A 15,446-nucleotide genomic window follows, 5' to 3' on the forward strand; every position below is an offset into this window, starting at 1 on the left:
GTTAAAATTTGACCAGCGATTTCTCATTTTTACAACGAAATTTACAAAACCATTTTTTTTAGGGACCACCTCACATTTGAAGTCAGTTTGAGGGGTCTATATGGCTGAAAATTCCCAAAAGTGACACCATTCTAAAAAATGCACCCCTCAAGGAACACAAAACCACGTTCAAGAAGTTTATTAACCCTTCAGGTGCTTCACAGCAGCAGAAGCAACATGGAAGGAAAAAATGAACATTTAACTTTTTAGTCACAAAAATGATTTTTCAGCAACAATTTTTTTATTTTCCCAATGGTAAAAGGAGAAACTGAACAACGAAAGTTGTTGTCCAATTTGTCCTGAGTACGCTGATACCTCATATGTGGGGGTAAACCACTGTTTGGGCGCACGGCAGGGCTTTGAAGGGAAGGAGCGCCATTTGACTTTTTGAATGAAAAATTGGCTGCACTCTTTAGCGGACACCATGTCACGTTTGGAGAGCCCCCGTGTGTCTAAAAATTGGAGCTCCCCCACAAGTGACCCCATTTTGGAAACTAGACGCCCCAAGGAACTTATCTAGATGCATAGTGAGCCCTTTAAACCCCCAGGTGCTTCACAAATTGATCCGTAAAAATGAAAAAGTACTTTTTTTTCACAAAAAAATTCTTTTAGCCTCAATTTTTTCATTTTCACATGGACAACAGGATAAATGGATCCTAAAATTTGTTTGGCAATTTCTCCTGAGTACACCGGTACCTCACATGTGGGGGTAAACCACTTTTTGGGCACATGGTAAGGCTCGGAAGGGAACGAGCGCCATTTGACTTTTTGAATGAAAAATTATCTCCATCGTTAGCGGACACCATGTCGCATTTGGAGAGACCCTGTGTGCTTAAACATTGGAGCTCCCCCACAAGTGACCCCATTTTGGAAACTGGACCCCCCAAGGAACTTATCTAGACACCTAGTGAGCACTTTAAACCCTCAGGTGCTTCACAAATTGATCCGTAAAAATGAAAAAGTACTTTTTTTTCACAAAAAATTTCTTTTCGCCTCAATTTTTTCATTTTCACATGGGCAATAGGATAAAATGGATCCCAAAATTTGTTGAGCAATTTCTCCCGAGTACGGCGATACCTCACATGTGGGGCTAAACCACTGTTTGGTCACACGGCAGGGCTCGGAAGGGAAGGCGCGCCTTTTGACTTTTTGAATGGAAAATTAGCTCCAATTGTTAGCGGACACCATGTCGCATTTGGAGAGCCCCTGTGTGCCTATGCAATGGAGCTCCCCCACAAGTGACCCCATTTTGGAAACTAGACCCCTCAAGGAACTTATCTAGATGCATATTGAGCACTTTAAACCCACAGGTGCTTCACAGAAGTTTATAATGCAGAGCCATGAAAATAAAAAATAATTTTTCTTTTCTCAAAAATGATTTTTTAGCCTGGAATTTCCTATTTTGCCAATGGTAATAGGAGAAATTGGACCAGAAATGTTGTTGTCCAGTTTGTCCTGAGTACGCAGATACCCCATATGTGGGGTAAACCACTGTTTGGGCGCACGGCAGGGCTCAGAAGGGAAGGCACGCCATTTGGCTTTTTAAATGGAAAATTAGCTCCAATCATTAGCGGACACCATGTCGCGTTTGGAGAGCCCCTGTGTGCCTAAACATTGGAGATCCCCCACAAATGACCCCATTTTGGAAACTAGACCCCCAAAGGAACTAATCTAGATGTGTGGTGAGCACTTTGAACCCTCAAGTGCTTCACAGAAGTTTATAACGCAGAGCCATGAAAATAAAAAAAAAAATTCTTTTCTCAAAAATGATTTTTTACCCCGCAATTTTTTATTTTCCCAAGGGTAACAGGAAAAATTTGACCCCAAAAGTTGTTGTCCAGTTTCTCCTGAGTACGCTGATACCCCATATGTGGGGGTAAACTACTGTTTAGTAGTGTTGAGCGATACCGTCCGATACTTGAAAGTATCGGTATCGGATAGTATCGGCCGATACCCGAAAAATATCGGATATCGCCGATACCGATATCCGATACCAATACAAGTCAATGGGACATCAAGTATCGGAATGTATCCTCATGGATCCCAGGGTCTGAAGGAGAGGAAACTCTCCTTCAGGCCCTGGGATCCATATTAAAGTGTAAAATAAAGAATTAAAATAAAAAATATTGTTATATTCACCTCTCCGGCGGCCCCTGGACATCAGCGGGAGGATCCGGCGTCCGGCACGGCTTCTTTCTTCAAAATGCGCGCCTTCAGGACCTGTGGAATGACGTCCCGGCTTCTGATTGGTCGCGTGCCGCCCATGTGACCGCCACGCGACCAATCAGAAGCCGCGACGTCATTCCTCAGGTCCTAAAAGGCGCTCATTCTAGGACTTTAGCTGAGGAATGACGTCGCGGCTTCTGATTGGTCGCGTGGCGGTCACATGGGCGGCACGCGACCAATCAGAAGCCGGGACGTCATACCACAGGTCCTGAAGGCGCGCATTTTGAAGAAAGAAGCCGTGCCGGACGCCGGATCCTCCCGCTGATGTCCAGGGGCCGCCGGAGAGGTGAATATAACAATATTTTTTATTTTAATTCTTTATTTTACACTTCCGATACCGATACCCGATATCACAAAAATATCGGATCTCGGTATCGGAATTCCGATACCGCAAGTATCGGCCGATACCCGATACTTGCGGTATCGGAATGCTCAACACTACTGTTTAGGCACATGCTGGGGCTCGGAAGTGAAGTAGTGACGTTTTGAAATGCAGACTTTGATGGAATGCTCTGCGGGCGTCACGTTGCGCTTGCAGAGCCCCTGATGTGGCTAAACAGTAGAAACAGTAGAAACCCCCCACAAGTGACCCCATTTTGGAAACTAGACCCCCAGAGGAACTTATCTAGATATGTGGTGAGCACTTTCAACCTCCAAGTGTTTCACAGAAGTTTATAACGCAGAGCCGTGAAAATAATAAATACGTTTTCTTTCCTCAAAAATAAATTTTTAGCCCAGAATTTTTTATTTTCCCAAGGGTTACAGGAGAAATTGGACCCCAAAGTTGTTGTCCAGTTTCTCCTGAGTACGCTGATACCCCATGTGTGGGGGTAAACCACTGTTTGGGCACACGTCGGGGCTCAGAAGGGAAGTAGTGACTTTTGAAATGCAGACTTTGATGGAATGCTCTGTGGGCGTCACGTTGCGTTTGCAGAGCCCCTGATGTGGCTAAACAGTAGAAACCCCCCACAAGTGACCCCATTTTGGAAACTAGACCCCCCAAGGAACTTATCTAGATATGTGGTGAGCAGTTTGAACCCCCAAGTGCTTCACAGACGTTTACAACGCAGAGCCGTGAAAATAAAAAATCATTTTTCTTTCCTCAAAAATGATGTTTTAGCAAGCAATTTTTTATTTTCTCAAGGGTAACAGGAGAAATTGGACCCCAGTAATTGTTGCGCAGTTTGTCCTGAGTATGCTGGTACCCCATATGTGGGGGTAAACCACTGTTTGGGCACACGTCGGGGCTCGGAAGTGAGGGAGCACCATTTGACTTTTTGAATACAAGATTGGCTGGAATCAATGGTGGCGCCATGTTGCGTTTGGAGACCCCCTGATGTGCCTAAACAGTGGAAACCCCTCAATTCTACCTCCAACACTAACCCCCCCACACCCCTAACCCTAATCCCAACTGTAGCCGTAACCCTAATCACAACCCTAACCCCAACACACCCCTAACCCTAACCACAACCCTAATTCCAACCCAACCCTAACCCTAAGGCTATGTGCCAACGTTGCGGATTCGTATGAGATTTTTCAGCACCATTTTTGAAAAATCCGCGGGTAAAAGGCACTGCGTTTTACCTACGATTTACCGCGGATTGCCAGTGTTTTTTGTGCGGATTTCACCTGCGGATTCCTATTGAGGAACAGGTGTAAAACGCTGCGGAATCCGCACAAAGAATTGACATGCTGCGGAAAATACAACGCAGCGTTCCCGCGTGGTATTTTCCACACCATGGGCACAGCGGATTTGGTTTTCCATAGGTTTACATGGTACTGTAAACCTGATGGAACACTGCTGCGGATCCGCAGCCAAATCCGCACCGTGTGCACATAGCCTAATTCTAAAGGTATGTGCACACGCTGCGGAAAACGCTGCGGATCCGCAGCAGTTTCCCATGAGTTTACAGTTCAATGTAAACCTATGGGAAACAAAAATCGCTGTACACATGCTGCGGAAAACTGCACGGAAACGCAGCGGTTTACATTCCGCAGCATGTCACTTCTTTCTGCAGATTCCGCAGCGGTTTAACAACTGCTCCAATAGAAAATCGCAGTTGTAAAACCGCAGTGAAATGCGCAGAAAAACCGCGGTAAATCCACAGCGGTTTAGCACTGCGGATTTATCAAATCCTCTGCGGAAAAATCCGCAGAGGAACAGAATACGTGTGCACATACCGAAATCCTTTACCGAAATTCTTTATTTTTTTTTATTGTCCCTACCTATGGGGGTGACAAAGGGGGGGGGGTCATTTACTATTTTTTTTATTTTGATCACTGAGATATAACCTATCTCAGTGATCAAAATTCACTCTGGAACGAATCTGCTGGCCGGCAGATTCGGCGGGCGCACTGCACATGCGCCCGCCATTTTGGAAGATAGCGGCGCCCAGGAAAGAAGACGGCCGGACCCCGGGAGGCTAGGTAAGTATAAGGGGGGGAGATCAGGGCACGGGGGGGGACGTCGGAGCACGGGGGGGTGGATCGGAGCATGGGGGGGGATCGGAACACGGGGGGGGTGGATTGGAGCACGGAGTGGGGGATCGCTGTGCGGGGGGGTGGATCGAAGCACGGGGGGGATAGCTGTGCGGGGGGTGGGATTGCTGTGCGGGGGGGGTCGGAGTATGGGGGGGTTTGATTGGAGCACGGGGGGTGTGATTGGAGCACGGGGGGAGCGGAGCACAGGATGGAGGGGAGCGGACCACAGATCTACAGATATTGCAGCATCGGCCATGGCTGGATTGTAATATTTCACCAGTTTTTTAGGTGAAATATTACAAATCGCTCTGATTGGCAGTTTCACTTTCAACAGCTAATCAGAGCGATCGTAGCCACGGGGGGGTGAAGCCACCCCCCCTGGGCTAAACTACCACTCCCCCTGTCCCTGCAGATCGGGTGAAATGGGAGTTAACCCTTTCACCCGATCTGCAGGGACGCGATCTTTCCATGACGCATATGCTGCGTCATGGGTCGGAATGGCACCGACTTTCATGACGCAGCGTATGCGTCAAAGGTCGGGAAGGGGTTAAAGGGAACCTGTCACCCCGAAAATCGCGGGTGAGGTAAGCCCACTGTCATCAGGGGCTTATCTACAGCATTCTGTAATGCTGTAGATAAGCCCCCGATGTTACCTGAAAAAGGAGAAAAAGACGTTATAATATAATCACCCAGGGGCGGTCCCGCTGCTGGTCAGGTCGGATGGGTGTCTCTGGTCCGCTGCGGCGCCTCCCATCTTCATTCCAAGACATCCTCTTCTGATCTTCAGCCACGGCTCCGGCACAGGCGTACTTTGCTCTGCCCTGTTGAGGGCAGACAAAGTACTGCAGTGCGCAGGCGCCGGGCCTCTGACCTTTCCGGCGCCTGCGCACTGCAGTACTATCCTCTGCCCTCAAGCGGGCAGAGCAAAGTACGCCTGCGCCGGAGCCGTGGCTGAAGATCAGAAGAGGACGTCTTGGAATGAAGATGGGAGGCACCACAGCGGACCAGAGACGCCCATCCGACCTGACCAGCAGCGGGACCGCCCCTGGGTGAGTATAATATAACGTCTTTTTCTCCAATTTTCAGGTAACATCGGGGGCTTATCTACAGCATTACAGAATGCTGCAGATAAGCCCCTGATGCCGGTGGGCTTACCTCACCCGCGATTTTCGGGGGGGCAGGTTCCGTTTAAGAGCTTTGCTCACTCTGTACAGCGCGGCTGCTGATTGTATTACATACCCGGCAGTAACTGATGCAATCAAAGCTAACTTTAATTGCCTCAGTTTAATCTCTTAACTGCCACTTTGTATCAGAAGCATATAATATTTGTCAATATCCCAGTCAAGGCAAAAATGGAAGCTGGAACGTTTAGACAGGTTGCAATGTGGGAATGAAGAGCCTAGGGATTCCAAAACTGCTTTATAAATACCAACGCGTTTCTGCCTCAGACCAGTGTATTTCTCAAAGTATAAAACCAATTGTTGTTTTTTGATTTCACAAAATAACTTATGCGCTCTTTTTTTTTTCAGAATGTACTAAACTGTTGCTTTGGCCACTCCTAATATTTCTGCTATCTCTTTGATCTATTTCCTCTTTATTTCAGCTTAATGATGGTTTGTTTTTCTTCCATTGAGAGCTCCTGTGACCGCATGTTGTGGGTTCACAACTACAGCTTATGAAAATACCACACCTGGAATCAGCTCCAGACCTCTTACCTGCTTAATTGATGATATCTTAATGAGGGAATAGCCCATGCAACCCCTTAAGGAGATTTTGAGATAATTGTCCAATTATTTTTAGTCCCTTTATAAAGAGGCAGCTACATATTAAAGAGCTTTAATTCCTAAACCATTACTCCAGTTAGGATGCAAATACCCTCAATTTAAAGCTGAGAGTCTGCAGCTTAAGCCCATATATTGATCATATAACTGTATCTTGAATATGTTTTGGTAAACATCTAAAATGGCAAAACTTGTGTTGCTGTCCAAATATTTATGGCCCTAACTGTACATAAGTATATGGAAAAAATCTACTGAGTTCAATGTCTTTGTAATGCTTTTTTCATGTGATTTTTAGCTAAGATCCATTCCTCTGGTGTGGTTTGTACAGTATGATGGTTGTTGGGCCGTAGTCATCAGAATAATATTATAGTTTTGCGTGCCTTTCCATTTTACCAGAGCAGTGTAAGAAATTAATGTTATCCTTCCGGTCAGTCGTTTGTTTCTCTTAAAATAACTATTGTGATGTGTATGCGTCCAACATGTGATAGTGGAGGCTGATGTACACACTGGGTCATTCACAGAAGCATAACTGTTCTGCTGGTCAACATCTGGATTTTCTTGTTTTAGCAAAACACAATATACCTGGTTTGGTGTGGAAATGGTGTAACAGGATTGGTGCAATGTTAAAAAAAAATATGCAGACAAAGACGTGTTTGGGCACAGGTTGTGTCAGGAATATAGGAAAAAATAATGAGAAGTCTGAAGAAATTAATGTAAAAATGATCCAGGAAAACATCAGCTGTTATGTCTCACTGGTGAAGTGGATCTTTGAAGCCCCAGGCCCAGGAGAGCAGTTCTAGAAAATCACAGACAGGAGGCCGTGGAGCATAAGGATGGAGGAGTGGACTGTAGACCAGATGTTGAGCTGATGTAGTAGAGTTGAAACAATATCCATTATAGCAGAGCTGAATCAGCAATTTCTAATGAGTTGGTACAATAATACAGCCTTACTTCTATACCATGAAAGATATTTCAACAAATTGTTAAACCGCATGTATGTAAGTACTTGGTTAAGAATATAGTAATTAACCAGTGCCAGCATGGGTTTGTAGCAAACAAGTCATGCCTTACTAATCTAATTACCTTCTATATGGAAACACTGACTTGGTGGATTAGGGAAATACGGTAGATAGAGTTTATCTCAACTTCAGCAAAGCATTTTATAAAGTATCTCATACTATCCTTATTTAAAACAATGACCAAGTTTGGGAACGACAAGGCTGCGGTTAGATATATTCATAACTGGCTCCATGATCGTACTCAAACAGTGGTAATAAATGTTTGCCCATTCAATTCGAAAAGTGTTTCAAGTGGGGTACCACAAGGCTCTGTCCTGGCCCTTTTCAACATTTTTATAAGTGATCTAGATAAAGGAACTGAAGGTAAACTAATCCAATTTGCAGCCGATACAAAGCTAAGAGGGGTAGCTACACTACAGAAGTCTGACAAAGGATTCTGAAGGGTGTGCACTAGGGGGATTTTGTTGGTGTTGTCACGTGGTTGTTGTGTGGTGTGTTTAAATTCAGGTTCCAGTAGATTCTTTGGGTAGCCTCTCTCGTTGAATTTCTCTGCCAGGTCTGTGAGTCTTGTGTTCAGAAGAGAGGGGTCAGTAAGTATCTTGTGTACTCTGTGGAATTGGGAGCAAGGTAAAGATTGTTTTTAAAGAAAAAAGTACAAGTTAGGAAATAAGCCTCATTCCTCACTATATGATGAATGGATGGTTGCTTCTCAAAAGTGCAGCCAGGATCCAAATCCATTGACCATCGGAAAAAAGTAGGGCAAAAAAAGGGAAAAATGATCAATAGGCTGAATATGAATAAAATTCCATTTTTATTTCATTCCATTAAAAGGGAAACGTGGTGTCTAGAGAGGTTAAAAAGAATCATTCGAATGCGTTTCTGGCCGGAGGCCTTAGTCATAGAATAAGACTAAGGGCTACAGCCAGAAACGTGTTAGAATGTTGGATTCTTTTTAACCTGTCTAGACAACACCTTTACCTTTTAATGGAATGAAATAAAAATCAAATAGTAAGGACTTTTAAGTTGTTCTAGCGTGACAGCTGGAATAGTACGACAGGTTGTTTGTATCTATCGGTTTTGTGCATAAATCAGAAGTAAGATTTCCATATTAGTCTTTGATAATGGTGTCAAGAAAATGTATTAGACTATGGTGATGGCGAAAGGTGAACTGAAGACATTTTTAATTGAGGAGGCAAAAGTAAGTAAAGAATCAGTGGAACCATTCCATATGCAACATATGTTGTCAATATAGCGATGCCAGCAAGTAGCAAATGATTTAAATAAGTAGTTTGTGTACATGAACTCATCTTCAACAAAGGCTCATGTAGCTGTTTGCATAACATGGTTCTACGTTCGAGCCCATAGTGGTCTCCCATAGCTGAATGTAATAAATGTCACTAAAAAGGAAGAAGTGGAATGAAATACTATGGATAAAATATTTATACATTCCTACAAGTAAACTACTTGCTTGCTAATTTTCAGGGCTTCTTCAGCACATAGACCTAACATCATTTGTACAGAATTGGCTTGGCAGATCAAAGACTTTCCTGTTACACTTAGAATTTAATATGTAAATACAGTATATGTATATAAGTTTATATCACTTTTTTATTTTTTACATCATGTGTATTGTGAGTCAGTGACCGGTGTCACATGCGAGGGTCGCTATGTGTCCCCCCAAGGATGCGCACAGAGGCGTATTAAGGTGGTGGGAGTGCAATGCAGGCACAGGCGTAACTGTGATTGCAATGCAAAATTAAAGTAAGTGTTGGTCTTGGGCAAGCTATTGGTCCAAGGCAGATTGAAGAAAACCTGCTCTGAGCTTTTATTTTTGAAATGCACTACAGGATGGTAGTTTGGCTGTACATTTCCTTCCTGTCCGAGTTTTCCATGTGGCCTATGGCCACAGGTTCCTTGTAAAAAACCCTGAAGCAGAGGGTTGGGTGTGTCAGTGTGGTTTTGCAAGTGTGCAGAGCAGAAGGCTCTGCAGAGCTCCACCTGTGTGAGGCAACATAGGCAAGCGGAGCCAAAAGGCCAAGCAAAGCCAAAAGGCTTGGCACCCACAACGTACACAGCAGTGCAGTCGCCCACGGTAACAAGTCTCGAAGGTGGACTTGAGTGTTTACCAGCTGCGATCTGGGAAACATATCCGATTTCTGTGAGTAGGGCATTAAAACACGTTTTGCTTTGAACCTTGCGGGGCCACTGCCTCATCACTGCACAGTTTGGATACCGCTGCACTTCAGTATATATATATACAGTGGGGCAAAAAAGTATTTAGTCAGTCAGCAATAGTGCAAGTTCCACCACTTAAAAAGATGAGAGGCGTCTGTAATTTACATCATAGGTAGACCTCAACTATGGGAGACAAACTGAGAAAAAAAAATCCTGAAAATCACATTGTCTGTTTTTTTAACATTTTATTTGCATATTATGGTGGAAAATAAGTATTTGGTCAGAAACAAAATTTCATCTCAATACTTTGTAATATATCCTTTGTTGGCAATGACAGAGGTCAAACGTTTTCTGTAAGTCTTCACAAGGTTGCCACACACTGTTGTTGGTATGTTGGCCCATTCCTCCATGCAGATCTCCTCTAGAGCAGTGATGTTTTTGGCTTTTCGCTTGGCAACACGGACTTTCAACTCCCTCCAAAGGTTTTCTATAGGGTTGAGATCTGGAGACTGGCTAGGCCACTCCAGGACCTTGAAATGCTTCTTACGAAGCCACTCCTTCATTGCCCTGGCGGTGTGCTTTGGATCATTGTCATGTTGAAAGACCCAGCCACGTTTCATCTTCAATGCCCTTGCTGATGGAAGGAGGTTTGCACTCAAAATCTCACGATACATGGCCCCATTCATTCTTTCATGTACCCGGATCAGTCGTCCTGGCCCCTTTGCAGAGAAACAGCCCCAAAGCATGATGTTTCCACCACCATGCTTTACAGTAGGTATGGTGTTTGATGGATGCAACTCAGTATTCTTTTTCCTCCAAACACGACAAGTTGTGTTTCTACCAAACAGTTCCAGTTTGATTTCATCAGACCATAGGACATTCTCCCAAAACTCCTCTGGATCATCCAAATGCTCTCTAGCAAACTTCAGATGGGCCCGGACATGTACTGGCTTAAGCAGTGGGACACGTCTGGCACTGCAGGATCTGAGTCCATGGTGGCGTAGTGTGTTACTTATGGTAGGCCTTGTTACATTGGTCCCAGCTCTCTGCAGTTCATTCACTAGGTCCCCCCGCGTGGTTCTGGGATTTTTGCTCACCGTTCTTGTGATCATTCTGACCCCACGGGGTGGGATTTTGCGTGGAGCCCCAGATCGAGGGAGATTATCAGTGGTCTTGTATGTCTTCCATTTTCTAATTATTGCTCCCACTGTTGATTTCTTCACTCTAAGCTGGTTGGCTGTTGCAGATTCAGTCTTCCCAGCCTGGTGCAGGGCTACAATTTTGTTTCTGGTGTCCTTTGACAGCTCTTTGGTCTTCACCATAGTGGAGTTTGGAGTCAGACTGTTTGAGGGTGTGCACAGGTGTCTTTTTATACTGATAACAAGTTTAAACAGGTGCCATTACTACAGGTAATGAGTGGAGGAAAGAGGAGACTCTTAAAGAAGAAGTTACAGGTCTGTGAGAGCCAGAAATCTTGATTGTTTGTTTCTGACCAAATACTTATTTTCCACCATAATATGCAAAAAAAATGATAAAAAAACAGACAATGTGATTTTCTGGATTTTTTTTTCTCAGTTTGTCTCCCATAGTTGAGGTCTACCTATGGTGTAAATTACAGACGCCTCTCATCTTTTTAAGTGGTGGAACTTGCACTATTGCTGACTGACTAAATACTTTTTTGCCCCACTGTATATATATATATATATATATATATATATATGTATGTTTTCTCACTTGTTTGTGCAGCGCCCCAGAGTCCTGGTCGTTACAGTAATGTCGTTCTTCCACCAGGGGGAGCAATGTTACGTCTGATGGCACCAAAGGAGTTCACCCTGCCAGGTATCACAGCCACACACACACTTCACACGCCGGCCATGAGGGGGAGCAAAGGGTTCTATCTATTAGGCCACTCCTCACATTTGGGTAAAACTGGGGGTTGGTTAGGAAGTGAGAGAGAAGCTGACTGGAGGGAGAAGGAGATAGTCAGTTAGAGTTGGAGCCAGGAGAGGGAGAGGAGCAGACTGGGCTCGGCCCAGGGAATTCCTGTCAAGCAGACAGAGGAACAAGAAGGAACATCAGCGGCTCAGTAGGAAGGACACGGAGCTGTGTCTGCAACCCATGCGGCAGCCTCCTAAGAACGGACAAGAAAGGAAGTGTGCCGTAGTGAGTGAGCACAGAAGTCATAGCAACAGGAGTGAAACAACAGCGGGAGACCAGCTAGAAGCAGGCTGCCTCCATCTGAGCGCAGATCCGGTGGCCGGAACACCGAGGGAGTAATAGAATCTACGCTTTACTTCAGAGACCAGCAGGGCAGTTGATTCCAAGTTGGCTGTCCGACCTAAAAACATAAGCAGACAAGGTGGTAACGCGGAGGAGGGGCGTCTCTAGGGTCCCTATAAAATAGCCTCAGGCCACCACCGTCATACGGGTTATGTCCTATCCATCTGGGGGACAGAGAGAGAGAAGTAACAAGAGTGAGGACCTTATAGTAGCTAATGCAAGTAGGGACCTACTACGTTACTGTGCGCAAGGGGAAGGCTACTGATTTCCACCTGGATAAGGGGACTCTGGAATTGCCATCAGACCGGCCGGACTCTGCCTACCCTGTCATCCGACACCCTGGGCTGTGGATGTTGAAGCCTTCAGTAAAGGTAAATAGACAGCACCCATTGTGTCCTCATTATTCACCGCATCTCGCACCATCCACCATCACCATCTACACTTCTGGGAAGCCCTGGGGATATTCTTCACCTGTGGGAAGGTATACCATCTAGCTGCCATTCCCTCACCCCAGCGGACCCCTAAGCAGCGTCGGTCACCCTGACCGAATACCACAGGTGGCGTCACGAACACTACCGTTATCCACGACCCCTGCCTTTTATTGGGCGCCCCTCATAGGGCCACGGTCTGGGTCGGGCCACCGTGACATCCTCGCTGAGGGAATTGAAGGACCCGGTACCGAGTACCCCATTGCCCTTACGTGGGGGCAATCCATTTGCCCTGCTTCATAACTTTGATCGGTACTTTGCTAACTTTAATTATATTTCATTTTTCCTACTGACAATTTTGGTAAAGATTCCACAAATCGATACGTCAATAACGTATTGTCACAATCAAGGAACAAGTTGTTAGAGCTAGCGGAACGCACCAAATAATAAGATAGATTAAGGTGCGTTCGCAGCCTGGGGTCCACCGTGCAGAGATGGAACCTGCTGCCAAGTAATGACGGACAATATGGTGGTACAATGTGAATACACACATGGGTTAACTTCACCCTGTGTGAAGGATGCGAACCCTGTTAAGTCACAGGGCCGCGGTACCGCACACAAGAGCGCAAGCAAGGAGTCACCAAGCTTAGTCCCAAGACTTGGGATCCGAGTCTGACTAGACTACTTGCGCTCGACACCGCTAATGGGGTGTCAGCGAAACCAAAGTAATAAAAGATGCACGAGAGTGCATGCGGTGCCGCACTGGCGGACGCCACTAACCACCCAGGCTTGGGTCAGGAAAGCGCTGTGAAAGCGCACGGCGCCGCACTGGCGGTCACAGCAATTAGACGCTGTATGGTGTGTAACATGCTGGTAGCTAAGTCGGGCGCTAGATAGCAATCACCCACCTTCCGCGAACAGTCATCCAATAGGGAGGGGATTTTAATGAACGACTTTCACTCACAACACACACACGTTTACAAATGTACACTAGCGCATGGCCGTGCGGTGATGCGCAGCTTATATAGCTGCAACACGTTCAGGACCTTCCAATAAAGGACCAATGGGAACCGCTGCAGCAAATGAGCATGTGACCCTCGATCTCCAATGAGAGATCTCACCCTGGGCATGCTCAGAAGGGAAAAAGCAGGACTTAGATCCCAAAAGCGTCTGCTCGCCGCTGCCCAGCACTGGCTTCAATGGCAGAAGCACGCAAAGCAACAGTAACCCTATGCACAGAGTGAGACTGAGCAAGACGCTGGGAACGACGTCTCCACCGAGCAGACTCCACTGCGGCTGGAGAAGAATGGGAGACCGCAGCAGAGATGGTTCGAGATTCCCCCTGTGCAGAGGTGGGAACTCGACACCTAACACCAGTTTTCATATATGAACCTTTACCTTTATAAGGAAAGCTTCATCACTTCTACTTCACCAACTGAGTGTGAACATCTCTTTGAGTTTACAAATTCACTCAGCAAATTGGAAATGTAAAAATATTTAAAAAATGTAACTATCGAACGTCTGGTGTTTCAGAAGGTGAACATGATGAGGTGGAAGCAACTGTGAGTAACCACTGACGAAAACCACTTCCATCCTTCATGAAATAGGTCATTCCTCCATTTTCTGTTACTGTGTACAAACCACACAAGGGAAGCAGGGATTTATTGATCACGGACCACCAAGTAACTTACATCTATTTTACTTCCACTCAGCTAAACTTTTCCCTTTGATTTTAGGTGTCTGGTGGAGAAGGGAGATGTGGCATTTGTGCCGCACACGGCTATATTTGAAAACACTGACGGTAAGAGAAGAAGTATCTGACACCGATCCTCATGGTCATGTTAAGCAATGGGGTCAGTAGAGCTGCCCTTATACACCAGATCAGATTGCAGGAAGACCCCCCTCTCATCCCACACCTCAAAATTGCCCAAAATTAAAGGTCTGCATATAATATCTCTACCATTGATATTTAATTTTATTGATTGTATAATTAAAGTGTTTGCAGCATTCATGTGCACTTTGTATTTCATTTTCTCATCACATTTAAAGATTTCTGATAGCGCCTGTGAATGAATGAAACATTATTCTTTACATTTAGAATGAAAGCCCCTATCCTAAGTTGATAAATGAAGCTAAATGAATATTCTTTTCACTGACAGCAAGCAGAAATTTTGTATATGGTGAGAAAAAGAAAACAACGGTCATTAGCAGGTTCCTTTGTGAATTATTTATTTCATAGGTAAAGGATCACTTCAGATACAATGGATACATATCCAAATTTCCCTGATCTTTTTATTGTAAGGTCATTTGTCCCCTTAGCAGTGTCTCCATGGAGCGCTCAATGGGTTTGTGTTATATTCAACAAATATATAGCCCATTCTGAGTCTGACTAATGCGGGTGGCTCAGATTATTACTGGATAGTGTTTACAAATTATGAAATGATGTTATTTGTCCTTCAGGTAAAAATACGGCACTTTGGGCGAAGGATTTAAAATCGACAGATTTTGAATTGTTATGTCCTGATGGATCTCGTGCTCCTGTCAGCGACTACAAAAAATGTAAAATTTCAGGCATCGCCAATCAAGTTACTGTCACCAGACCGGAGAGTGTCAAAGATGTTGTAAGAATTACACAAAATCAGCAAGTAAGTGACTTATATGGCTGCCGAGCCAATAAATGCAGAAATGGATTTCATCGTGGTGAAAATTTGTAATTTGTGTCACGACATGGCATTGTTTTCTCTCACAAACATAATAAGACACATTGGCCCCAATTCAGCAAAGTCATTAGGTCAAAATCGCTTTGAAAGATCACAAAATTTTTTTTGAGTTGGGCAAAAATGTAGCGACTACTGGAGTTTTATCACCAGTTTCACCCGACTCCTCCAAAATGACGAGCTGTTGTGTTAGTTACACCAGAAATCTTACTCCAGTCTCTAGAGTAAGATTTGTGATGAGGCACAAAGAGGCACAAGGCACTTGTCAGATGCTCTTGATTCACTAATAAACATGCTCCT

General features: G+C 44.9%; 1 protein-coding gene across 1 annotated transcript in view; it reads left to right on the plus strand.

Annotated features, from left to right (window-relative positions):
• The window catches only part of LOC138638539 (saxiphilin-like), an 82,859-nt gene that overhangs the window by 65,611 nt on the left and 1,802 nt on the right, over positions 1-15,446 (plus strand). The window contains exons 17-18 of the mRNA XM_069727919.1: positions 14,166-14,230; positions 14,890-15,074. Of these exons, the coding sequence (XP_069584020.1) occupies positions 14,166-14,230; positions 14,890-15,074 (250 nt within the window). The remainder of the gene's footprint in view (positions 1-14,165; positions 14,231-14,889; positions 15,075-15,446) is intronic.

Source organism: Ranitomeya imitator, chromosome 5 (genome assembly GCF_032444005.1).
Source record: "Ranitomeya imitator isolate aRanImi1 chromosome 5, aRanImi1.pri, whole genome shotgun sequence".
NCBI classification, from domain to species: domain Eukaryota; kingdom Metazoa; phylum Chordata; class Amphibia; order Anura; family Dendrobatidae; genus Ranitomeya; species Ranitomeya imitator.